This window comes from Diabrotica undecimpunctata, chromosome 5 (assembly GCF_040954645.1).
Source record: "Diabrotica undecimpunctata isolate CICGRU chromosome 5, icDiaUnde3, whole genome shotgun sequence".
In the NCBI taxonomy this organism is placed as follows: Eukaryota; Metazoa; Arthropoda; class Insecta; order Coleoptera; family Chrysomelidae; genus Diabrotica; species Diabrotica undecimpunctata.
Window position 1 is genome coordinate 106111474 of NC_092807.1, and position 27148 is coordinate 106138621.

A 27148-nucleotide genomic window follows, 5' to 3' on the forward strand; every position below is an offset into this window, starting at 1 on the left:
AATGGTCTTTGCAAACCCGAGCAACTTAACGAAAATGTGCAAGCATTCTTAAGAGTACGAATATACCGAAGATACCTTCCGTTCAGTGTTCTTTGCGGTTTCTGACGCAACTGACGTAACTGATGTGTTTCGGGAATGTTAGCTATTTTACATTATAAAATTATGATAATGAGCAACAGTAGTGACGACAATGAATGCATGTCTTCAAGTGAAAAGTAGCGGATTATTTCTAATTATTTAAATCGCCAGCTTTCGGCTCATCCTATAAATAAAAAAAGGCAGTAAAGGAGAATATAATCACTTATTTAAAGAGCTTAAAACAAACACCACTCAGACAGATTTTATGTTTATATGAGAATGTGTATAAATAAATATACATTTCAGTATATTTATTATACCATCCGTATCTCCAGCTAATGTCACGTGGTTTGAAAACCACCAATAAACTTATTTACCACGCGATCAACAGCTCGATCGTGATGTAAAACAAACTATTTTGTTTTGGCATCGACATCACTGTAAACCGCGATGATAGGTCGCGAGGGTGAACGGGTGATACATCCTTATTATGTGCGATCTGATAAGAAAATGAAGATTTGTTTTGACATATATGTATCGACCGCGACCGCGACCTACACCGCACATATCCTTGTATCTCCGGTATGTCCATACCCTTACGCTAGCAGCGCTCTGTGCAACTTGTTTGTCAAACAGATTATTATACCGCAGGTTGGACAAATTAGTCGTATTTCAGTAATTTGTTATTAAGTCCTATAAAGTCCATTAATTTGGATAGTCTAACAACATAAAAAAACTTATTTATTAAAATTAAAATATAATCAAATATAAAAATTTACTTATTAAACATTTCATTTGTGTCACAATCTCGGTTTTAATAATTTTTCTCCATTTCGTCAAATTTGTTCAACTTCTCTTTTGCTTCGTCTAAAGTTGTTTTTGACTAAAAATAACATACAATACATAAATACTGATTTAATTTTCTTTATTAGTCTTATTATACAGTGTGTATCACCCAAATGGAACAAATTCGATTATAAGTAAATAAACTCGTGTTGAAACGCTTGAACTGAAATATTGAATTTGAATCTTAAATAGAAGCTTCTACTAATATTGCTCAATATCTCAGGCTCTGCCAATCTAATTGCAAGTGTTCATCGTCAGCGTTTTAGTGTCATGTACATTACTTTTGACATTACTCCAAAAGAAGACATCTAATAATGTCAAATCAGGGGTCGCGCTGACTTTCGATCAATCCTTGCTCTTCTTCCCGGCATTGATTTTGATTAAATTTATTCTCTTTGACTGATATTCACTGTAAATCTAATGTCAAAAGCTAAATTCTCTTATAATATCTGCAGATTGCTGATCTAAGTTATACTAGCCACACGTAATCTAAGTTTTACTATGAGACACACCTACATATAAACATAATGGAAATGGACTTGACCATATAATAAGGTAAGAACTTATGGATGCGACCAAAATATGAAAGTATAGAAAATCAATAGAAGCAGACCAAATTAAACTGGAATTCTTAAGATGGAGGTTTGGAGGATATGAATACTACACATGACAAATCAATATTGGTCAGTATTCAAAAAACCTGAAACATGACAAATGGCAAGTTATAAAAAAGTTTAAAAAATTTGTTCCTATTTCCGATCAGTTTCAGCCGTAAACATCATTTTGATACAGGTCACAAATATAGATTTTTAAAATTTCAGAACTATAACCCACATTCATTTCTATACGCCAAAAATTATCTGAGAAGCCATAGCGATAGAAAAACACCCGAATTGTCTTAATAAAAGAAATTGCGGCACCAGATTACTTCAGTTCGCTTCAGAGTCGATCTCTCAGCAGACTGAGATAATCGACGCGGTTTAATCCGAAAGCTTGGTGAGGTTGATATTAACTTTTCTAATATTAACCTTAGCTTTAGATTTAATTGTACTAACCGTGGAAGCTTTCCGAGCATCACACAATGTAGAACTCAAACACCAACAACAAAATTGAAAATTCTAAGAACGAAGATAAGGCTTAAGGATGTAACCTATCGGAATAAAATAAGAATCAAGGATATCAGAGAACTGAAAGGACAGGTGTTAGTGAGATGAATTAGAACACGCAAGCAATTTTGAGGACATGATATTGACCAGATACCAGAAGAGATATAGCTAAGATAATTTAAGTTTCAGCAACAAACCAAGCTGAGACTAGTAGGTAGATCAACATCAACACAAAATATGCTACAAGAGTTGTAGCTCAACCGCATCGAAAGAGGTTAAAAAAAGATTACACCTAAACGAGTAAACGGGACCTAGTCTATTAAAATAAAAAGAAAAGTCTCTTATTCTACAATTTTGTGAATTATTTTCAAAAAATATTAAAAATAAACTGATGTCATAAACAAACAACTATAGAGCATTATTGTTACTTACAACATTTTTATTTATTAATACTTACTTTAACAAAACATATCCTAACATACTTTTCGTAATATTTTCTATTTTCTGGGGTGCAGAATACAGTTACTGGAAATAATTGCAGGGAATGGTGCTTCATTAGGCGTTTAACAAACTTTTGGTCCATAAATTCTCCTTTTTCATTACTTAGATCAGTTTTGGATGCTAAAATATTTATTTTTATTATATATACTATACTGTTATTAGATATAGGCTCTTTAATTATGCGCTTAAATTTAAATAAAACAAAGTTTATCAACAGAACAGCCATTTTGATAAAACAATTGTAATATTTTTACGAATTTTTGTACGGTATATCCATTCATGGTGATTAAGCAAAACGTACTGAATGAACGACATTCAATTTAGCAGGTGTAGCCTCAACAATATGGCAGGTACCAACTGTGAAAGTTCGACCCGTGAAAGACCCTGTTAGAGTTGTTCGATCTTAACGTGACCCAATAAAAAATGTTTCAAATGACTTGGATTCAAAAGTATTCAGAAGAATAAATCCACGTCGATCCATCAACAACATTCGAGTTGCTAGATGACACTGTTCTAATAGTTGAATGCTTGAAAGATCTACAACAAATGCTAGATATAGTAGTAGATATCAGTGAGGAAAAAGGCACGTGTTATTCTACGGAATGGAAACTTGGACATTACAAATAGATCGACGGTCTTTGAACTGTGGACATACATAAACTTGGACATTACAAATAGATCGCAGGTCTTTGAACTGTGAACATACGTAAGAATACTGAAAATATGAACTTCATTTAAACTCAGTAGAGAGGATGGCATGCAAAGAAAAAGAATATAAATACCCTGCAAATCTGTCTAAAAGTTGACGTTCTGGTATCAGGAAGACTACGGTTAAAGTACACAACACAAACTCACTACTCATGATTTCGGCTTCGCAATCCACAGAAGTACGTGGAATAAAAATATAATATATTCATTATCATTAGAAAACTCCATTACTTACCTAGTTCTGTAATATCGGCCATAATATACATGCCTCCATCTGATCCTATTGGTTTAAAATTATTTTTTCTTAAGCAATCAACTATAAAATCACGCTTTTCTCTTAAATCTCTTTCCAAACTTTCGAAATAAGAATCAGGTTCATCCATATTACTATATTCGTCTTCAAACATTTTAGCGAAAGCTACCTGAAGAATAGAACACAGATATAGTCGGTTCGCTATTCGCAGTCCAAACTGTCTAGTGAATTTAGTAATTATTTTTTTGCGAAGTTAGTTACTTTTTGACAGACTAGAAGTGGCTGGAAATTACTATACAACCAAGCACACGTACTTATAGTCAATATTAATAGTAAAAAGTCTCAATAGTATATAAAATAGAACTTTACGAGTTACCGACAATCAATATTTATTTATTTGCACCATATAATAAATAGTTATGTTAAACTATAACAACAAAAATACATCTTTTAAATATATACTACCCAAAATTTTATGGGTTGAGTATACACTTCTACTATTTATAATCATTCTTCTTTTTTTTAATGAAAGAAGTCTGTAAGAAAAATTTATTTAAGCTGTTAATACTGTGAGCTAGGAACTTTTGTATTGTAGGTTTCCATCAATGAATCTGTCAAAATATGCCCAAGTTGAGCAAATGGACCTTATTAGATGATGGTTCAGATATTAAAGAGCAATAAAAGATTGAGAAAAGCCCACTGTTTCCTAAATATTAATTTCTTACCTGTAATGGTGTACTAGCATTAAAAACAGCATACTGATGCAAGATTTGCATGTTTTTGATCAAGCTAGGTGGGCCATATGCAAAACCGATTTGCCAACCAGTGACCGAAAAACATTTTTCAGCAGCTCCAATGGTGATTGTTCGTTCGAACATGCCTGGTAAAGATGCTAAAACACACAAAATATAAGTAATTATTATAATACTGAAAAATATTACGCATTTATGCATCAGATAACTAATGGAACATCATCATTTCATTTCTCTTTATCCTTATCTGCGGATATTTCGGTCTCTTCACGTATCCTTCTCTTAATTACTCTCTCCCATTTTTCATAAGGTGACTAAAAGTTTTATGGCCCATTAGTTCGTCCATTGTTGAATATTTCTATTGTTTCTTTCTCCTTCCTTATTTGCTTGGCATTTGTTAAAATAACTTAATGTGAATTTTGGGATTCTCCCAGAAAAATATTAATTTTTGGCGGTTTACTGAAGATATTGTAATTGTGCTAAATAATTATTAATCTTCTCGAGATTTGGTATATTTAAATTGATTATTGGTAAATAAATACACTTTCATTTATCCAGTTAATGTGAAATAAAAGTGAGCTCTAAGTGAAGTGAAAACGTTTCCAACAGTGAAAGGACCAGGATCAAATGATTTTCAGTACCCTACAGTGCAGTTTCCAACTGTAATGCAGAACGAACCTACAAACCTAATACATCCGTATCACCAAGTAAGTACTCAAGATATACTCAATATTCACCATTGTTCTCAAATCAACCAACAGTCAACCAAATGATACCTTTTGATATAATTATCAACAACAATATCAGGTATAACCAATAGTTGCCCAGAAAACCAACTTTTCTCATTCTACATCAAACTCTCAAGCTAACTTAAACTTAGAAAACAATCCAGAAAAACAGAATGAATATGATTCAATCTCAGATGAAGAACACGAAGATTCTCAAAATAATAAACACCCATCGCAAACAATAAGATCAAAAAGAAAAAGGCTTAAACATCAAGACTCAAGAGAAGAAGCTCCAATTACACTCTCAAATAGGTTTCAGCCACTTCCACAGAAAAACTCCGTAAATGATACGAATAAAAATCCACCAATCTAAAAACCCCCTCCAAGTTTTATATATGACGTGAATGACTATAGTAAAATGATAGATAATTTACATCAAGCAATAGAAGTAGAAACTTACTTCACTAAAGCCTTAACAAACATCACAATAAAAATTTTACCAAAGACACCTAAATTCTACAAAAAACTAATACATCACGTACGAGAGGAAAATATCGTCCACCATACATACCAACCCAAGGAAGACAGACCATATAGTGCAATTTTTCGAGATCTACATCACTCTTTTCCTATAGATGAAATAAAAGCGGAAATCCAGAAAAAGGGTCATAAGGTAAGGAACGTTACAAATGTCAGACACAGATTGAGCCGTGAACCATTACCATTATTTTTTGTGGACCTCGAGCCTCAAACAAACAACAAAGAAATATTTGAACTAGAATATGTACAACATTGTAAAATAAGGTTTGAACCACCTAGAATTAAAAGAAATATACCCCAATGTACATGATGTCAAGAATATGGTTACACTAAAACGTACTGTGCAAACCATATAATTGCGTAAAATGTGCTGGATCACACAACACAAAGGACTGTAAGAAACCAAAAAACACGCCAGCAACTTTATATACATATGTTATTCATAAATGTTATTTATATTATCTGTTCATAGATATTGTTACAGCAATATGTTGTAAACAGCTACAACACGTATGTGTCAAAGAATGTAGCGCCAAAAAACATGAAATATAGACTAGGAAGCATTTTTATAATAAAAATCTTACTTATTCTAATGTGCGTTTTGGGTTTAAAAACCATTCTTTCATAAACTTCATCAGCTATGCAAATAAGATCCCATTCATTGCACAACTCAGCAATAACAGTAAGCTCCTCAATGCTAAAAACTTTTCCTGTAGGATTATGTGGAGTATTTACAATTACTGCTTTTGTTTTGTTGTTAATTAGCCCTCTTAGTTCTTCTTCATCGAATTTCCAATCATCAGAGGTGGGATTTTCGATATTTGAAATTTTCTACAACAAAATAAAAGTTGTATGAAAGATAATTAATAATATCTAACACAGGGTACATACCAAGCAAAAATAACCTCAAAGCAAATGTGTATGAAGCACCATCAAGAAAGAAATTATAACATTAAAATTGAAAAAAAAAAATAGACAGCTGATAAAAACGGTCACACAGCTAGAATAAAAGAAGAAAGAATTCCAAAAAAATTAATAAACACTGATGACAGTCCAAAAAGGAAAAGGGATAAAATTCATTGTCTTCATTGCCTTGAATACACTGGATTGAATCGGTAAAAGCAGATCTGAAATGGTTGAGGGTATAAGATTGGAAAAACCAAGACCAGGACAGAAGGAAATGGAAGAAAACTGTTAAAGCCTTGGGTTGCTAAGCCCTGTTGAGCTAAAAAGAATATAAGTCTGAATTTATAATAAGAGAAAGCCGATTTACAATAAAACTGCTGAAAATATTTTAACGGATCCATAGAAAGTTACCCTGAAAATAGGAAAAAGTATTTGTTCTTCTTTCTTCCTTTCAATTATGACGTTCTTTAAAAGCATAAAAAGACCTTTTCAGTTCCAGTAACTTTCAGACAAGACATATACAGTGATGAGTGCCTTACCACCCGGCAAAATAGCGGAAAGGATAGAAGACAGATTAAGTTGTGAGATAGTACGAGATAAGGCTAGTTATTGACGTGGCTATTTCACTTCAGTCATAATTATACGGATGACCTCGAAAATATTTTATTTTAATAATTTCTGATGTTAGAATAAATGATTGAATAAATTAAGATATATTATAGTAAAAAACATTAATTATTAGCGATTTTAAATTATAAATCTTTAAGTTTATTTAATAATAAAAATAACTTAACTGAAATATTTGATGAAACTAAAGCTAGGTATGTTCAATCCAAAACAATTATTGTGTGTAGAATTGGCGTAATATGTAGAGACGGGGTCTACTGACAAGTCAAAAAATAATAGAAAATATGATACATATTAGGTAAAAAGTTTTCGAAAAACTCATTATTTACAGTTTATTCTTATTCCAATGTTAAAAAATAGAAATACAAAATAATTCAAATTCAATTTCAGTTTTACAGTCTTCAGTTGTGATTGCAAAATAATCCGGTTAAGACTGTTTAATGCCAAATCCATCACTAAATTCTCAGTGTTAATATTAATTCCTCTGTACAGGTAATGATTTTTAAAACAATTAACAACATTGTAATGGATGCGCGCGAACAGCTGCCTGCTTTACAGATAACCAAATCATCAAGCCATCAAAAATAACATCATACCGAGAAGTGTTTTTGCACGGTAAACAGAAACTTTTTATTAAAAAAACAATTCGTGAAAATGGTTTTAATGGTCGAGGAAAAAGTGCAAATTGTTGTCTGGCATGTGAATGGATTATCAGACAACATGATTAGACAACAATTTGTAAATATGTTTCCAAATAGGCCGGCTCCAGCACGATCAACAATTCAGTCTATTATACGTATTTTTTTTACTTATGGATCTGTGTTCACTCCAAGAGGAGTTCGTAGACGAAGGGAGGTAAATCCAGATTTGGAACTAAGGGACACTTTAATTTGTGCAAGTATTGAGCAAAATCCTACCCAATCAACATCTCGTCTCGGAGAACAATATGGAATTTCAAGATTTAGAGTAGGTAAAATTTTGAAAAGACATGGATACCGTCCCTATAAACTTCATAAATCCAACGAACAATTCCCTGGGGATCAATATAGACGTTTAGAATTTTGTCAAACTGCAATGGAAATGTCACATCAAGATGAACATTTTTTAGAGAACGTTTTGTTCACCGATGAATGTACGTTTTCATTGCAGGGCCGTCACAATTCAATGAATGCTCGGTATTGGTCTCGAGGAAATCCTCGTCAGATTTATGTCGCTCGTACCCAGCGTCCTCGAAAAGTAAATGTTTAGGGAGGCATAATAGGGAATCATGTCATTGGTCCATTTTTTATAGACGGTATGTTGACTGGGCGGAAATACTTGGAACTTCTGCAAAATCAAATTGTCCCAGCCCTTCGTAATTTACCAATACCTTTCAATTCCATATGGTTTCAACACGATGGTTGTCCCGCACATAATTCTCGCATCGTCAGTGAATATCTCAGTGCGACTTTTCCTAATCGATTGATTGGTGGCCACGGAGATATTTTTTGGCCTGCAAGATCACCTGATCTTGCACCTTGTGATTTTTTTATGTGGGGATATATCAAGTCCAAGCTATATGGAATTGAAGACGATAGGCCTAATTCTCTCCAAGAATTAAGAGAAAAGATCTCTGATTCAATGAGAGGTATTAGTCCAGAAACATTAACTAATGTTAGACGAAACTTTTATAATAGATTGGGTTATTGTTCTGCTGCTAATGGAGGCTTATTCGAACATTTATTGTAAATACATTTCACTAGAATAATTTTTTTTTATAGAATTTCTACCTATTTAAATATTTTTGGAAGTACATTTATTTAGAACGTTCTTTTATGTTTGAAGAATTATTACTTTATTTTCGATAGTACGACATTGTTTTTTTTTAATAAGATTTTCATGTTTTACTATAAACACTTCTAATAAAAACTGAAATAAATGTCTAGTGATTTAAAGCAAAACGATATAATATCTGCATAATTTCAAATTTTTAAAAAAGTAAAACCTTCTTGTGGGATTTGAACCCTGAGCGCCTGCATGAGAACATCGTGACTTGAACTCTGATCTATCAAACTTTTATATTTCTTTAGTGACAGTTTGGCATATTGTTCTGCTGCTAATGAAGACTTATTTGAACATATTGTAAATACGTTTATTTACAATTTTTTTTTTTAATTTTGTAGAATTTTCACTTAAGCAAAACGATCTCTGCATAATTTCAAATTATTAAAAAAAAAAAAAGAAAACCACATGTGGGTTTTGAACTCTAATCGTCTGCGACGTCTGTGTCGAGTTCTTACCACTAATCCACGAAGGATACAGGTTACTCCGTGACAAGAGTGTATTAAATCGTCACATCAGAGTAGAAATTATTCTAATTATTCTTGATTAATAATTTAAAACTTTAGATTAAATAATTACTATTAATTAAATTATTTTATTCACATTTTTGCTTTATTGTGGTCAATCAGTTTTTACTTTATGTGAAATTAAAAAATGGAAATACGTCACACATACGTCACACATAATAATTATGACCGAGGTGATTTAGCTCGAAGCTAACGTCTAAAGGTGTGAGACTATCGATTTATAATGCTAATTATAGGTTTCTACCGATTATTTCCCACCTCTACTATTTTCATCTCTTTTTATTTCACAACGTATTATATTTTCTATCTTTTGCGTTATTTTGCCGGTTCTTAAGGCACTCATCACTGTATAACTATAAAGGTATTTGATATTCTTTTAACTATTCACTATTAATTTAACTTACCAATTGCAGCGTTTTTGGAATTCCTCCAGCCAACTTTACTAGCGTTAAAAAATACGAAAAATATGGTTCAATAATAATAACTTCGTCTTCTGGTGATACTACACTCATTATAGCACAAAACAAGGCTTCAGTGGAACCTGCTGTTACCAGTATCTCTGAACTTTGATCTAAATTTCTGTTAATTAGTTTGGAATATGTTTTGGATAGCGCTGCAGTAAGTCTTGGCAGTCCCTAAAATATTTGTAGTAAAGAAAATAGAATTTTAATTATCTAATTAGATCAGGGGTTTGTATATATATTATATACACGTTATATGTATATTTTAAAATAAAAAAGAATTCCATCAATTCACAAAGCAAAAAAAGTAATGCATAACATAAATGTATACCTACTTACATTAGGACTGGTGTATTGATGATCTTCGACATGATTTGCAGAAAGAACATCAGAGAGGGCTTTTGAGACAAATTTGGGTGGCAAGTAGTTTGGATAGCCTAGACCAAGGTCTGTACAAGTATACTTTTTGGATAGTTCCTCAAACTCTTTGCTAAAATGGCAAAATAAAAGTTTTAAAAGATATCTTACTACAATTTTAATATTAAAATTTTCCATCTTCTAAATTACATTATGAAATAAGTGCTTTTCACTGTCAAACACCGTCAATTAGTAGAAGAACAACTTGAAAAGTTCCAGAAACATAAATAGTCCACGTAGATGAGATTTTGTACTTACATGCAATTTTTTTCCTTTTTAATTCGAGAGATAAAAGCCATTTTCACTTTGTTTTACTTTTATACCCAATAACCGCCACAAAACACTCACGCAACCAGTAAGTAAGTAGAACAATCCTTTCGATATCTACCAAAAAAAGAACAATGACAATTTTCGATGACTTATTTGGCTGGATTTTATTAATGCGGTGTTACTTTGTTCGTGACAACTCATAAGTAAACTATTTTCAGTTTTATTATTCCCAAGTTATTACGTTTTTAGGCAATATTGTAGATACATTCAATTTCAATGAGGCTAAAATATGTGTATATGATTACACTGTCTAATAATGTAATTGTTTCGGAATCCAAAATAGTTATTTCCTATATATTTTTACTTGCTGAACGAATAATAATTGTCTCTTTGAAATCATAGTCTTCTACTTCTTGAAACCTACATGAAAGCAATTTCGGAACTTCGGAAGATTGAAGATCAACAACGCCCTTTTCAAACTGTTTAAATAAAAATAATATAACCAAGTTATATTGCATCACCCATAGTATTTATAGTTCATTGAAAAGTTACATTAGGGCTGCATTTTTGACAGGACGCATTTTCATTTTTTTTATGCGTTTTAGGATAAGAATATGTTTAAGTTCAAGTTTGTGGGATCGCTACCCTTGTCCCCCGGCCGCCATCTTGGAAAAACTGGTGCAAAGGGTTTTTGCGCTCTATCTCGTAAACTAGCAACCCTAAAGAAAATTTTATTTAATATTATTTGTAGAAAATTAAATTTTCTATAACTTTATTCGTATCACTTTTTATCGTAAAATATAAAATAAAAAAGTTAATAACTAAAATAAAAATTTTTGAACAAATTTTCTTTTGGGACCTTTTTTACTTTTTTCTGGTTATTTTATAATGCAGAGCATTTAAGGCCTGCTTTTCGACAACCACACACACACTTCCACAGTTTCCTTTGCATCTGCGGAAAATTAATTTGTGAGTTTAGGGGTGCTGGATTTTTGATTGGTATCCAAATTTTTCCATGTCTTTTCCATCCCCAATCTTCGGGATCGCAGTGTTTCCTCATCACAGATAAACTCTAAGACTGAGAAAACGAGTTGAATCTTGTGTTGGCGGAAGCGATGATAAATTAAATATATTTTTGATCACTGTCTTCTGTATACTATGCTGTCAGAAAATCATCTTTATTTCCAACATATGTGTATGCTTCATCACCTACATCACCTTAATGTGTATCACTCTGTATAATTAAATTTGGCTGTAAAATGTAGGTAATTATAATAGAAAAATCGACTTGTTTTAGATTTTTTCAGAATGCTTTTAGTGTAGGAACTATCCAATTTATTCCATTCTTTATGGACACAATGTATTGTTGTGAATTTATTAAAAGGTTCAATATTTATAACACTTACGGATTTAATTTATTTCTTTATTTATATTAACTTATCTGACAAATTTATATATATTCGTACGTTACAAATTCGCGAGCGCGGGTTCAGAATTAACTGGCCCTCCATATAAAAATGTTGTATTTATATACAAAATCCTGATACAGCATCGAAAGATCGAGAAGCTTAGCCGGCTCATTCACCATAATTTTGGTTCTAGACTTCCACCGAAATTTCTACAATAAAACAGAATAATTAGTCATAAAAGTTAGGCCAGTATATTTATCGTAACATTGCCCCCCTCTTAAAAGATGGTTCCTCCTGGAACCTTGTCGGGACTGGAACCGGAACTGTATGCTGGTATCGGCAACTGGACCCTCTTTTACAACTTCCAGTTGTATAAAAATGACAAGGGACGGTTTTCTCTCCGCACCAGTAACTATGCGGATTGCAACAGACTAACACCTGGACTTCGGTGTCTTTAAAGATCTCCTCCACCATATTTCGGATAACCCTCCAATCTAATTGGCGGCACTCCAACTTTGACATGGCTAACTTTTGCACGTCGGACTCTAGTACGTGCTCTCTCAATTGAAGTAAGGCTTCCCATACATCTCGGTAGGTAGGTTGGTCACGGGCAGTGTCTTTTGTTACCAGGTAGAAAAGGTAACGTGATGCATCTTGGAGTTTCAAGGTTTTACCGGGAGCTGGCACTTGGCATTGAAGTTCTGCAACTCGACCAAACTTCCTTCGAAAGACGGATGCCAACCCTGGTGCGTCTTTGATACTGGCCGGGATGGTAAGGGCCAGCGAGTAGTCATCGGGGAGCGCGAGTAGATCTTGCTTTTCTTCGGTGGTAACACCATGTCTCGCTTTACCGGTACCTCCATAGGCACCCATGAATTCCTCAAACGTGAGGTCAGACACATCGTGGATTTGGTTTACTTCCACTTCTTCATCTACGTTGTGGTCACCTTCGAAAGACGCCAACCGGTTATGGTGTACTATCATCGGCTTTCCCCTCGGAATCTTGCTTATTCGGTAGATGACATCGTTGATCTTCTCCATAATGAGGTATGGACCTTCCCAAAACTGCTGCAATTTGGGAGAACAACCTTTTCGCTTCTTGGGATTATACAGCCATACTTTGTCGTTCTTCTTAAAGCAACCCTTTTCGGCTTGTGTATCGTACCGTTTCTTCATTCTGTCGCTAGCGATCTGAAGGTGGGAACGGACCAACTCATGTACATCGTCCATTCTTCTTCGTAATTCGATCACATAATCTTCACCTGCTACATCTTCTCCAGGTTTACATCCAAACTCGAGATCACAAGGTAGTCGCATTTCGCGTCCGAATAGGACTTTGGCTGGTGTCTGGCCTGTTGATTCGTTAACAGCAGATCTGTAGGCCATTGTGAAGAACGGAAGGTATTGGTCCCAGTCTCGCTGATGATCGGACACCATCTTTGTCAAATACTTGCCAACTGTCCTATTCATTCGTTCTACCATACCATCCGATTGCGGATGATACGCGGTAGTTCTTGTTTTCTTCATGCCTAGTCTATCACATATTCCTTGGAATAGATCGCTTTCGAAGTTCCTGCCTTGGTCACTATGGATCTCCAAAGGCACTCCAAATCGGCTGATATATTCTTGGATCAACTTATCTGCAACGGTGGCGGCCTTCTGGTCTGGAAGTGCGTAAATCTCGACCCACTTAGTAAAGTAATCCATTACTACCAGCATGTACTTGCCTCCATTTTCACTTTCTGGAAATGGCCCAGCGATGTCCAAAGCTATTCTTTCAAACGGGCTTCCAACATTATATTGTCTCATAGGAGCTCTCCTTTTTCGGTGAGGCCCGTTACTCGTAGCACAAATAGTACATTTCTTACACCAGTCTTTTACGTCGTCGGAACTGTTCATCCAATAAAACCGTTCCCGAATTCGCTGAAGGGTTTTCCTTACACCAAAATGCCCTCCCGATGGACTGTCGTGTAACTGACGAAGTACTTCGGCTATTCTGCTCTTTGGGATCACCAACTGTCTTCTCTTCTCTGAACCGTCATCATTTTCCAGGACTCGTTTAAGCAAGCCATCTTCGATGATAAATGAGTCCCACTGGGCCCAATACGTCTTAACTACTGAGCATAGGTTTGATATTTCCTGCCAAGGTGGTCGACGGTTTTCCTCTTTCCATTTTCGGATTTTTTGTATAACTGGATCTCTCTCTTGTTCTTCCCTGATCTTAGTAGGCGTCCAGTCGTTGTTGACAATCGTCGTTCTTAGCACTGCTGCTTCCTTGGATTCCGTTTTGTTGCAGTGGGAACACTCTGCTGGGCATGGCCTTCTGGAAAGAGAATCAGCGTTTCTGTGGCTAGCTCCGGCCCGGTGCTCAATCTTAAAATCGTATTCTTGGAGTCGTTCGATCCACCTGGCTATCTGACCCTCTGGATTCTTAAACTGCATCAACCACTTAAGGGCGGCATGGTCGGTTCGGATTAGAAACTTTCTGCCATAGAGGTATTGATAGAAGTGCTCTACTGATTTCACTACTGCCAGAAGTTCTCTTCTCGTGACGCAATAATTCCGCTCAGGTTTTGAAAGAACTTTACTAAAATATCCGAGGACTCGTTCCTGTCCTCCTTGAATCTGAGACAGCACTCCTCCAATTCCCACATTACTTGCATCTGTATCTAAGATGAACTCTCCTTCTGGCAGTGGATACCCTAAAATTGGTGCTGTTATTAAATGCTTTTTCAAGGTCTCAAAGGCATTTTGGCAGTCTGTATCCCAGCGGTAATCTCTTGCTTCCTCCGTAAGTCGCGTTAATGGCTTAGCGATATCTGCAAACTTCTTAATAAACCTCCGGTAGTAAGTACATAGTCCAAGAAAACTTCTCACTTGATGTTTGTCAGTTGGTTTTGGCCATTCCTTAATGGAATCGATTTTTCCCTTATCCACGGCCACTCCTTCTTTACTGACTATATGACCCAGATAATTGACTTTACCTTGAAATAGCTGGCACTTCTTGGGGTTTAGCATCAATTGGGCAGCTTTAAGTCGATTAAAAACGTTTTCTAAATTCCTCAAATGATCTTCGAATGTCTCCCCCAAGACGATTATGTCATCTAAATAAACCAGGCATGTTTTCCAAGATAACCCTCTCAACACATTTTCCATAAGCCTCTCAAATGTCGCAGGAGCATTACAGAGTCCAAATGGCATAACGTTGAATTGCCACAATCCAGATCCTGTGGTGAAGGCTGTCTTTTCTTTATCGACTGGGTCCATTTCTACCTGCCAGTATCCAGACTTCAAATCCAAAGTAGAAAACAATTTACTTCCAGCCAATGTGTCCAATGTGTCATCGATCCGAGGCAGAGGATAACTATCCTTCTTGGTAACGTTGTTCAGCAAACGGTAATCCACACAGAACCTCGTCGTTCCGTCTTTCTTCTTAACCAGGACCACCGGAGAGACCCATGGGCTCGTAGAAGGTTCTATCACCCCGTCTTTCTTCATTTCCTGAACAATCGTTTCAGCTTCCTCTCTTTTCGCCTGTGGTAATCGTCGAGCTGTTTGACGAATTGGCTTAGCATTACCAGTATCAATTTTATGCTTAACAACGGTAGTTCTTCCCGTCTTTCCTCCTTTCGGTACGAAAATATCACGATACTGCCGAAGAAATTCGCTTAATTTCCTTTTCTCCATCTGATTTAGAGACTGTCCTGCAACTGCAACCATTTGGTCGAATTTGTCGTTGGAATTATCAGATGTTGTCGCCTGACGGATTATGGATGTCACAGGTACACAAGTTCCTACTTTTGTCTCTTTCTTTATGGTCACTGGGTAGTCGTTGACATTGATAAGTCTCACAGGAATTTCTTTAGCCGAAGTCACCAATTCCTTTCCAATTATGATTCCACGGCCAACCTCATCGTCGTGGTTCCAAGGCTCCATCATAACAGGTCTCCCTTCGTCTACAATTCCCTGTAGTCGCGCTACTATGATCGTTTCGCTTCTCGCAGGCACGACTGTATCTTCTGTAATGGCTGCTTGCACAGTGTTGTCATTATGTGGATGGAGAAATACCTCCTCGTTGCCAACTTTGATTACCTTATTCTTAAAATCCAATTGGAATCCATGCATATTCATTACGTCCATTCCTAATATAACATCCTCTTCGATGTCAGCAACTATAACAGTATGGACAAACTTTTCTGCCCCAATTCCCAATTGTACCTGGATTTCTCCATGAATGTTGGCATTTTCACCTGTAGCGGTCCGAAGTCGTAACCTCGTTGGTAACAGTTTCTTTCGGCTGTTTATAACTGTTGGGCGTATAATGGTTCTGGTCGCTCCGGTATCCACCAACAACGTATGTCTTTTACCATTTATTTCTCCATCTACATATACACTATCTTCACGACATTTCAACGAAGCTATTAGTATAAGAGGGTCTTTGGAAAAGTTCCGGGTCGAAGCTGCTCCCCTAAAGCCGACTTGTTCTGGTTTTCCTGATGGTGAGTTTCTTGATTTTATGGTCTTCGTTTTCTTGTATGTCATGCTTTTCATCATATTAACGAGCTGGTCAAGTTTATCTTCATCTCCTTCCTCTTTTACAGTCCTAACTTTACTGTACCCGCCAGAGGCCTGCGTAGCTGACTCGTATTCGAGGGCGGCGGATAGGACATCAACCAGCGTCTTGTGACGAGCTAATCGCAGTGTTCTCTGCATTTCATGATCACGAAGACCATCAATAAACGTTTGAACGGCCAATTTTTCCATCATGTCTTCGGGAGCTGTTGGATAAGCATATCGTACTAATCTGGCAATATCTACCTCATATTCTTGAAGAGCCTCATCTTTCTTCTGTCTACGATTTTTAAGCTGTGACTGATATACATGCTCCAAATGTTCGTGGCCATATCGCATATTTAACCTCTTCTTCAGTTGTTCGAAATCATCGGTCTCCTCTACGGCTATGGTCTGAAGCACATCTAAGGCATCTCCTCGAAGAGCGATAGTCAGGTTTACAGCCTTTTCTTTTTCAGACCATCCATTTGCTCTTGCGGCTGATTCGAACTGTTTCATGTAGTTGTTCCATGATGATTTTCCGTCGAAAGTTGGGACTTTAACATGAATAGAACCTCCACTTCCTTCAAATTTCGGCCGTGTCTCCAACTTACATTTCGTCTCGTCTTCTTTTATCTCCACTGTAATCGGATTGTTACCTCTCTCTGCTGTCCCTGTTTCCTCCATCTTCCTTTCCATCTCTTTCCATATCTTTTCTTCGAAGGCCAACATATCGGCAGCAACTTGGTTTTTTAACGAAGACACTCTATCGTCAAGAGCAGATATCTCTGAAGTGACTTTAGAGATGTTAGCAGAAACTTTGCTTTCCAGAGAAGAAATCTCGTTAGAAACTTTGCTTTCTAAAGAAGCGATGTCGCCGGATACTTTGTTCTCCAATGATGCGATGTCGCCGGAAACTTTGGCTACATCACCAGAAACTTTGGCTACATCACCAGAAACTTTGGCTACATCACCAGAAACTTTGGCTACATCAGAAGAAACTTTCGAAATATCGTCAGAAACTTTGTTCTCCAATTTCGAAATCGACGAGATGACAGCGTCTTCAAATATATAAGTCTCTGGATCTAGACCTTCTTCTAGCAAAGCGTTCTTTAGTCGTTGGACTAACTCAGCCTTTTTTCCGGTGGAAGCTAATTCTCTGTCTTCAAGATGTCTTCTTAAATTAGTCACTGTCAGCTCGTAAATCGTAGCCATTTTCACAATTTATTTTATATTCACTTGTATTATTATTATGTCTAATTTATGTTCGATCCCACTTCTGACACCATTTGTTGTGAATTTATTAAAAGGTTCAATATTTATAACACTTACGGATTTAATTTATTTCTTTATTTATATTAACTTATCTGTCAAATTTATATATATTCGTACGTTACAAATTCGCGAGCGCGGGTTCAGAATTAACTGGCCCTCCATATAAAAATGTTGTATTTATATACAAAATCCTGATATACTAGAACAGCATCGAAAGATCGAGAAGCTTAGCCGGCTCATTCACCATAATTTTGGTTCTAGACTTCCACCGAAATTTCTACAATAAAACAGAATAATTAGTCATAAAAGTTAGGCCAGTATATTTATCGTAACAGTATATTGAAAATACATTATTTTCAATATACATTAGCTAAAATATTGACAAATTCGTTAAGGAAACCTCTGCTGGTCTCGAATTCAGCTCGGCTCGGCTCGAAAAAAAAAAGAGTTCGGCTCAAAGCTTGGCTCGCAAGAAACAAACCGGCTTGAGCTTGTAACCATCTCGTAAGGATTAAAAGAGGAACAGAAATTACTTCTCCGTTTACACAACTAAAGGTTTACCAAGACAAAGATATAGTTTATCACCCATCCTATTTAAGATTTATCTTGCAACATGGGAAAGGCCGACACATGGGAAAAACGGTGGAACAATAGGCGTAATAAATCCGTTATTATATATATATATATATATATATATATATATATATATATATATATATATATATATATATATATATATATATATATATATATATAGTTTGAGTTTAGTTCTTGAACCTTAATATATATTTTTTTAGTGGATTTTCTTGGGCTTAGGTTCATAAAAAATTTTGATTTGATACTAAGACATTTTCATATATTTTTTCGACGTTTCGGCAGGAAATCCTTGCCTTTTTCAAGAAGTAATATTGACTAAAAAAACATTTTATGACAGACATAATAAGGTTTAAAAGTTAAACTTTTGACTTACCATACCAAGCATGTAAAAATTCGGTACTAACAAGTAGACGTCACAATTAAAATAATATTAAAAACATGACATACCCACTAAGTCACTTCATGTAAAATGTATTTTAAATCTAATGTGTTGTTTATTGATGTTAGTTTATCGTTTAAACAATCAGTTATTTTAACATCATAGGCGTTCTGAGATTGTCTTTTTATGTGTTTTTAAATTAAGTTAAAATATATTTTGTTCAAACTTGCGACTGCATAAATTTTACAATAACAATAATAACAATGAAACCAACACGGTAAAGAAAAACTATATGTCTCTTCCCTATATAAAAGGATTATCAAAACAAATTGCAAATCTTCTGTCCAAACATAATATTACGGTTGCTCATAAAGGGCACAATCTTTTGAAAAGGAATTTTACAAGATTAAAAACAAAAACCCCTCTATTAAAAAGATCGCATGTTGTATATGGAATTCCCTGCTCGAATTGTGATGGAGTTTATATTGGACAAACCAGTCAGCTACTTAACTCAAGAATACGTTCCCACAAATATGACAAAAAAAAACTCAACCGCCCTCACAAAACATGAAAACGAAAAAAAACATAAATTTGATTTTGAGAAAATCAAGATCCTAAAAAGTGAACCCAGCAGGAAGAAGAAAGAGCTTCTAGAGTCTATACAAATAAAAAAATAATAATAATGCAATTAATGATACAAAAGATGTCAAAAATTTGAACAAAATACATTTTAACTTAATTTAAAAACACATAAAAAGACAATCTCAGAACGCCAATGATGTTAAAATAACTGATTGTTTAAACGATAAACTAACATCAATAAACAACACATTAGATTTAAAATACATTTTACATGTAGTGACTTAGTGGGTATGTCCTATGTTTTTAATATTATTTTAATTGTGACGTCTACTTGTTAGTACCGAATTTTTACATGCTTGGTAAGTCAAAAGTTTAACTTTTAAACCTTATTATGTCTGGCATAAAATGTTTTTTTAGTCAATATTACTTCTTGAAAAAGGCACGGATTTCCCGCCGAAACGTCGTAAAAATATATGAAAATGTCTTAGTATCAAATCAAAATTTTTTATGAACCTAAGCCCAAGAAAATCCACTAAATATATATATATATATATATATATATATATATATATATATATATATATATATATATATATATTCTGTCATATGCAGTTGCCTCTTCTAAGTCTCTTGCCGCCATTGCTTCATCAATATCGTTGCGCCAACTTCTCCGTGATCGTCCTCTCTTTCTTCTTTCAGGAGGGATCCATTCCAGTACTCTTCTAGGCCCTCTGTACTCTGGCATTCTTTTAACATGTCCGAACCAGATTAATTGTTTTGTTTCTATGTCAGCATTGATATTTCGCTCCATTTTCATTTCGTTTCTTATTTGTTCGTTTCTACCTCTCTCCAGTTTCGATCTACCGCAGCTTCGTTTGAGATAATCCATTTCTGTCGTCATAAGTTTGTTTCTATTAGCTTTGGTGACGTCTCATACTTCAGAACCGTAAAATGTAATACTTTGGACTATACTACCGTAAATGTGTTTTTTGGTTTCTCGTCGAATTGTTTTTAGCCAGAGAAGAGAGTTTAAGGCACGGGTTGCTGCTCTGCCCTTGTTTATTCTTTCCCTGATTTCATCTACGCTATTTCCCTTCTTGTTGAAAATGACCCCCAAATATTTGCAGGATTGCACGCCTTTGATTTTGTCGTCTTCCAAGACTAGGTCACATATTTCATCTGTTCCCACTGAGAGATATTCACATTTTGTCATATTCAGGTTTAGACCTGCCACCTCATATTCTTCTTGCAGTTTTCTTACCATATAACTATGATCGTAGCTGTCTTCGGCAATTACTACCCTGGTCATCCGCAAAGAAAAGTGTATATAGCTTGTTTTCTTCCACCGTTATTCCCATGTTTCTATATTTTTTTACCCATTTTACTAAGGATCTGTCCAAATAGATTTTAAATCAGGTGGGTGACAGACAGTAAGAAAATAAATAAGAGTATAAATAAGCGAATAACAATAACATGAGCGTGAAAATTCTTTTCTCTGGTAAAAGATAATCAAAAAAGAAACAAAAAACAGAAATATTGTACAAAGCATTACAGTATACGATTCGAAGGTTTAGGATGTTACCAAAGCTAATAAAAACAAACTTATGATGACTGAGATGGACTACTTAAGACAAAGTTGTGGTAAGTAAATACTAGAAAGGGCCAGAAACGAGCAAATAAACATGAAATGAAGCGAGCTAAAATATCAGACATAAAGTATTAGGTAGATAGAAATAAACTATCAAATTTGACCTTACATCTTAAACTTATGTAGAAAATTTGTAAAAAATATTTTTTAGTACTTACATAAAGTTTTCTTCATTTTTAATTCGAGAAACAAACGCCATCCTCGCTTTTATTTACTCCGGATACCATTAAAGAATAAATCGATTACTTTGATTTAAAATATTTGTTTTCATACCACTAAATAACAATGATAATTTTGGATAACGGTTTATTTTTCTGGAGTTTATTGATAAGAGGTTACTTCGTGCATTACAATTTGTGACTACTGATATCGATATCGTTAATAGGATTTTACACAAGATTTACACTAATAAATAAAATTAACAGACTTCTGACGTTTAATAAAATCGTTCAAGTTAGTGATTATTTTTTATGTAGTAACTCTATGACAAGAAGGTTTGTGATAAATTCTGTTATTTTAAAGACAACTAATTGGACTAGGGGCCAGCTGGGTCACCGTGGACTTTTAAAGACTGAAGTCCTTTTTAAAGTCTTTTTTTTATGTATTTTGCCTGCTGATTACGAATTTCGAGGGTGGATTTCTATCCGAGTGGTTAAATAATTGTTATAAACAATTTAATTGTTTTTAGGAGCATCTAGATCGTAAACTAAGAGATAAAAAAAATATAAGAAAATGACTTTTACTAAACTTTACTCCAATAATAAGAACTCGAGATATTGTAAAATTGGTGCAAAATGATTGCAAACTTTACTTACATACGAAACACAACTGATTGATTCTTTTACTTGTATAAACTAAATAAATATGTTTATATAATACATTTATTATGTTTATATATATTAGTTTATATATAATACATTATAATATGTTTATATAATACGCTGAGACTGAGGTTTGTTGAATGTTACGTCTGGTCGCAACTATTGTACGGGGTAGAAACATGGACACTAAAAGCGCAAATATTTAAGAAGATTGAAGCCTTTGAACTTTGGATATACCGGAGAATGTTGAGAATTCCATGGACTGCCAGGGTCACCAATGAGGAAGTGCTAAGAAGGATGGGTCGAGACAAAAAATTGTTGAGAACGATAAAAGTACGCAAGACTGCATACCTTGGACACATACTGAGAAATAATAAATACAGTCTTCTGCAGGTCATTATGCAGGGTAGAGTCGATGGCAAAAAGGGAATAGGTAGAAAGAGGAAGTCATGGCTGCGAAATATTCGAGACTGGACAAACATGACTGTAGACGAATTATTCCACGTTGCAAAAGACAGAGAAGCTTTTAAAAATGTGGTCGCCAACCTCCGTTAATGGGGACGGCATAGGAAGAAGATATAATACATAGCAAATACATTACATGTTCCTCTCACACAGTATTTTTCTGATAATCTTCCTCTCAAAAACTTTCAATTGCTCTTCTCTTGCTGTTAACGTAAATGTTTATGCAGCATATACTACTATTGGTCTTGTGGTCGTTTTGTAGATTTTAATTTTTGTGTTTTGGCTTATCTTATTATCTCTAAACATTTTTTTATTTCCATAAAACGCTGTATTTCCCGCTTGAATTCTTCTTGTCATATCTACACTTTCATTTCTTCTGATGACTAGTACTCCCAAATATTTGAATGTTTCAATCTCTTCGAAACTGTATGCATCTATTGTCAGTTCTGTCATTTGTGTCTTCTTTTTCTTGTTTGCGTTCATGTATTTTGTTTTATTTTCATTTTTATTTCCAGTCCTCTCAGTTTGGCTCCGTTTTCTATTTCTTAAAAGATTTTCTTTAATGCCCTTTTATCTGTTGCTACTATGGTTATATCGTCCGCATATCCTATTATTTGTACTGCACTTTTGTTTATAGTTCCTGCGTTTGATAGCTTTTTTATTACCTTTCTAGTAATACAATAAATATACCGTTGAGAGCGCTTTTCCTTGTCTTACTCCATTTTTTATTTTTAATATTTCTGTTCCTTTTCTTCCAGTGTCTATTGTTGCTTGGGAATCTCGAATTGTCATTTGTATCATTCTTATACTTTTATATATTACTCTCTGGTATATTACTCTCTTGTAAGTCTTGGATCATTTTTCATCTCTTTATTTTATCAAACGCCTGTTTAAAGTCTAGGGAAAGTATATGTGTTTCTCTGTCGTGCTCGTAGGTTTTCTGTATCATTTGTTTTATCGTATGTATAGCGTCTATCGTGCATCTTTCTTTTCTGAAACCAAACTTGGTAATCTTGTATGCTTTGTTCTAGTCTGTCTCTAATTATACCAGTCATTACTTTATATGTTACATTCAGTAAATTAATTGCTCGGTAGTTTTTGCAGATTCTATGGTCTCCTTGGTTTTGGGGTTGTCACTATAATTCTCCTCTTCCATGCTTCTTCTTCTTCTTCGGCTTTTCCCATTATGAGTTCGCCGTTTTCGTCCTCCACAGCACTCTATTCTTCCAGTCACCTTCTCTGAGGTCTCTATCTATCATAGCATTTCCGACGTATGTTTTCCATCTTGTAGCAGGTCTTCCTCTCCATCTTCTTCCCGGCGGGTCCCAGTTTAATATTCTTTTCGGCCACCTATGCTCTGGCATTCTTTGTACATGCCCGTACCACTGCAGGGCTCTGTTTTCCAACTTTTTTTTAATTGAGCATTTTACTTCCATTCTGTTCCATATTTCCTCCGTTCTTATTCTATCCGCTCTTGTGATTTGTAGACATCTCAAGTCCAGTTCAACTGTTCCTATTTTATTTCGTATTGTTGTTGTCATTAGCCATACTTCCGCTACATATAGGGTAATATTCATCACTATGCTTTAAAAGATCCTCTTTTTGTTTTCTTTGGTTAGAGTGTTGTTCCATATCACTCCATGAAGTGCTCTTGTTACTTGTTTTCCCCGTGCTATTTTCATTTCTATATTTTTCATACAAGTACCATCTCGGCTAATCATTGACCCTAAATACTTAAAAGCCTTACAACTCTTAATAGTCTCTTCTTCTAAACTTAAGTCCAAATCTGCAACCTCGGGTCCAATACATAAGTATTCGGTCTTGCACATATTTATCTTGAGTCCCCAAAGTTCATATTCTTCCTTTAATTTCCTTATCATATATTCCATATTCTCCCTGTCTTGTGCAAAAATGACTTCATCTGCGAAAAGTAGTGAATGTAATATATTCTCTTGTAATGGTATGCCCATTGTTCCGCATTTTCTATACCATCTTTTCAAAGCCTGATCTATATAAATATATATATATATATATATATATATATATATATATATATATATATATATATATATATCATCATCATCATCATGTGCAGCTTTATCAACCGTTTCCAATTACGGTGCAGCCTCCCTTATTTCAATGTTATTTTATGTTCTTATTATTATTCGACGATGTCTTAGTTATACTTTGTTCTAATAATTTGCGCTCATTTGCGCCCATATTTTTCTATCTTGTGCTATTCGACACCACGTTGTTCCTGTTAATTTTCTAATATCATAATCCCATCTGAGATTTGGGCGCCCCTTTGGTCTCTTAGCGTTCCTGGGGTACCACATAGTTGTTCTAGTGGTCCATCTGTTATCTGTTCTTCTTGCCATATGTCCTGCCCATTGCCATTTCAGGGATTTTATTCTTTGGATTACATCAGTCACCTGGGTTTGCCTCCGTATCCATTCAATTCTTTTACGATCCCTCTTTGTTATCCCTAGCATACATCTTTCCATTGCTCTTTGAGTTACTTGGAGTTTCGACGTTATTTCTCTCTTTAATATCCAAGTTTCACATCCATATGTCAAGACGGGTAATATGCATTGATTAAATACTCTCTTCTTGAGGTATAGTGGCATTTTGGACTTGAAGACTATGGAATTTCGTCCGAATGCTGACCACGCTTGTTTTATTCGTCTGTTGATTTCCGGAAGTAGTGATCCCGATTTATGTATGAGCTGTCCCAGGTATATGTATTCATCTACTACTTCTAGCGAGGTTTCATTAATTTTTATTTCCACGTTGGCGATCAGATCATTGCACATTATTTTAGTTTTTGCTAGGTTCATTTTTAGGCCTACCTCATTGCTGGCTGTATTAAGGTCATTAATTTGCAGTTGTAATTCTTCAGGACTTCTAGCAATTAGAATGATGTCATCAGCAAATCTAAGATGGTTTAGGTATTCTCCATCTATACATAGACCTTGGTTGTTCCAGTCTAATTTCCGGAAGATATTTTCTAAGGTTGCAGTGAAGAGCTTAGGGGATATGGTGTCTCCTTGTCGGACTCCTTTCTGAGTGGGAAATTCTGGGGTATTTTCATATATGCTTACTCTAGCTGTGGCCTCTTTGTATATATTTGCTAGCGTTTCGACATATGGTTTATCTACTCCTTGGTCGACAAGAGCTTCTATGACTGCTCTTGGGTATACGGAGTCAAATGCTTTCTCGAAGTCTATGAATGCTAGCGCCAGTGGTAGATCATATTCTTTTGTTCTGCTCATTACTTCCCTTAATGTTTGAATATGATCCATTGTGCTGAAGCCACTTCTAAAGCCTGCTTGCTCTCGGGGTTGTGCAGCGTCAAGTGTGTTCTGTATTCTGTTGTTAATGATTTTGGTGAATACCTTGTATATCACAGGTAGCAAGCTGATCGGTCTATAATTTCTAATGTCTTCCTTGCTACCTTTCTTGTGAATAAGGATTATGTTGGCTGAATTCCACTTTTTTGGAATATGTCTCGATTTTAGGCAGTCTGTGTATATTTTTGCTAGGATTTTCCAAGTTGTTTTACCAGCAATCTTTAGAAGTTCGGCTGTAACACCGTCATTACCGGCTGCCTTGCCGTTCTTCATGCTCTTAAGAGCTGCCTCTACCTCATCCACGAGAACATCTGGTACATCTTCTTGAACCGCAATTTCTTCTTCGCCTATTTCTTGTGCTTCCGGAGCTTTATATAGACCCTCATAGAATTCGGTTACATGTTTTATTATTTCATCCCTATTTGTGATCCTTTCGTTGTTGTTTCCCAATGCTATTATTTGCTTTCTACCGATTGCCAACTTCCTCTTGGTTTTCCTATAGTTTTTATGGTTTTCGATTGTATTTTGTACAAGTCGTTCATTGTAGGTTTTTATATCTTCTGCGATTTTTTTCCGTATTACTTTGCACAGTTCGGTATATTCAATTCTATTAATATTGGAGTTAATTTTCATTTCTCTTCGTTGTTTCAGGAGAGCTGTTGTTTCATCTGAAAGTTTTCTATTGCTGTTGTGTGCTTGTGATCCTCCAACTTCTTTGGCGCAATTTAAGATTGTTTCCATTAAGTGTGTGCTATTCGTTGGGTCTTGTAATTTTTCTTGAATTACATTTTGATAGCGTTCCGAGTTGTTGCTTAGGTTAGTGATATTTACCCCTGCAGTTGGTTTCTGGAGTAATTTCATTCTTTCTAGTTTAGTGTTTAGAACGACCCGAGATCTAATTAGTCGGTGATCGCTACCTGTTCGGAATTTGTTGAGCACACTTACATCCTTTATGGTTTTCATTTATATATATATCTATATATGTTAAAAAGTGTAGGTGAGAGACCACATCCCTGTTTGAGGCCTTTTGTTGCGATGATTGTTTTTGTTATTTCATTACCTAACTTTATTTGCACTTGTATTTCTTCCATGCTTCGGGCATTATTTCTTTGCTCCATATATTCTGTATTAGTTCACAAATCTAAGCTTTATTTAAGTATTATTTGACTTATTATAAGACTTAAATTGGTCTGATCGCATATTGTCGGCGTGTAAACGTGAGCAAACTGGAAACTGTTTCTGATCCGTAAATGTTTTACACGTATCTCTCTAAACTCTACTCAATATACGTCAGATTCATTCTAAAATTTGCCGAGCCGACATGGAGTGCAGATCTGAGTCGTGATAAGATCATACTCGAAAATGTTCAGTGTAAAGCTACAAGACTCCTCATTATGAAGATATACTCTCCATGGCTCATCTAATGATATCTGAGCATTGACGCTTTCGAGGTGACCCAATTATGTTCTTCCTTAATCTAAAATAGAATTTTGTGAACCTAAACACCATATTTACTTTAAACCAAGACGA

General features: G+C 35.0%; 1 protein-coding gene across 2 annotated transcripts; it reads right to left on the reverse strand.

The window, feature by feature from the left end:
• Positions 1-815: 815 nt before the first annotated feature.
• Positions 816-21351, reverse strand: LOC140441646 (kynurenine aminotransferase-like). 2 transcript variants are annotated; one of them, XM_072532507.1, is made up of 9 exons: positions 21141-21351; positions 10530-10655; positions 10194-10344; positions 9798-10028; positions 6097-6343; positions 4218-4384; positions 3475-3661; positions 2488-2651; positions 816-961 (listed from the first exon to the last, which is right to left on the reverse strand). In XM_072532507.1, the coding sequence occupies exons 2-9, from the start codon at positions 10568-10570 to the stop codon at positions 893-895; spliced, it is 1257 nt and encodes a 418-aa protein (XP_072388608.1). In that variant the 5' UTR covers positions 10571-10655; positions 21141-21351; the 3' UTR covers positions 816-892. The 2 variants fall into 2 exon arrangements, with proteins under 2 accessions (XP_072388608.1, XP_072388607.1); XM_072532506.1 differs by lacking the exon at positions 10530-10655.
• Positions 21352-27148: the final 5797 nt, after the last annotated feature.

What these genes read in the sequence shown, in the direction of transcription:
- LOC140441646 (XM_072532506.1), bottom strand. Translation starts at nt 21,181, where the DNA reads ATGGCGTTTGTTTCTCGAATTAAAAATGAAGAAAACTTTAT. An exon ending in CAAAACGCACATTAGAATAA is followed by an intron (nt 4,385 to 6,096) that starts GTAAGATTTTTA and finishes TGTGTGTTTTAG; the next exon opens with CATCTTTACCAGGCATGTTC. An exon ending in ATGCTAGTACACCATTACAG is followed by an intron (nt 3,662 to 4,217) that starts GTAAGAAATTAA and finishes TCTATTCTTCAG; the next exon opens with GTAGCTTTCGCTAAAATGTT.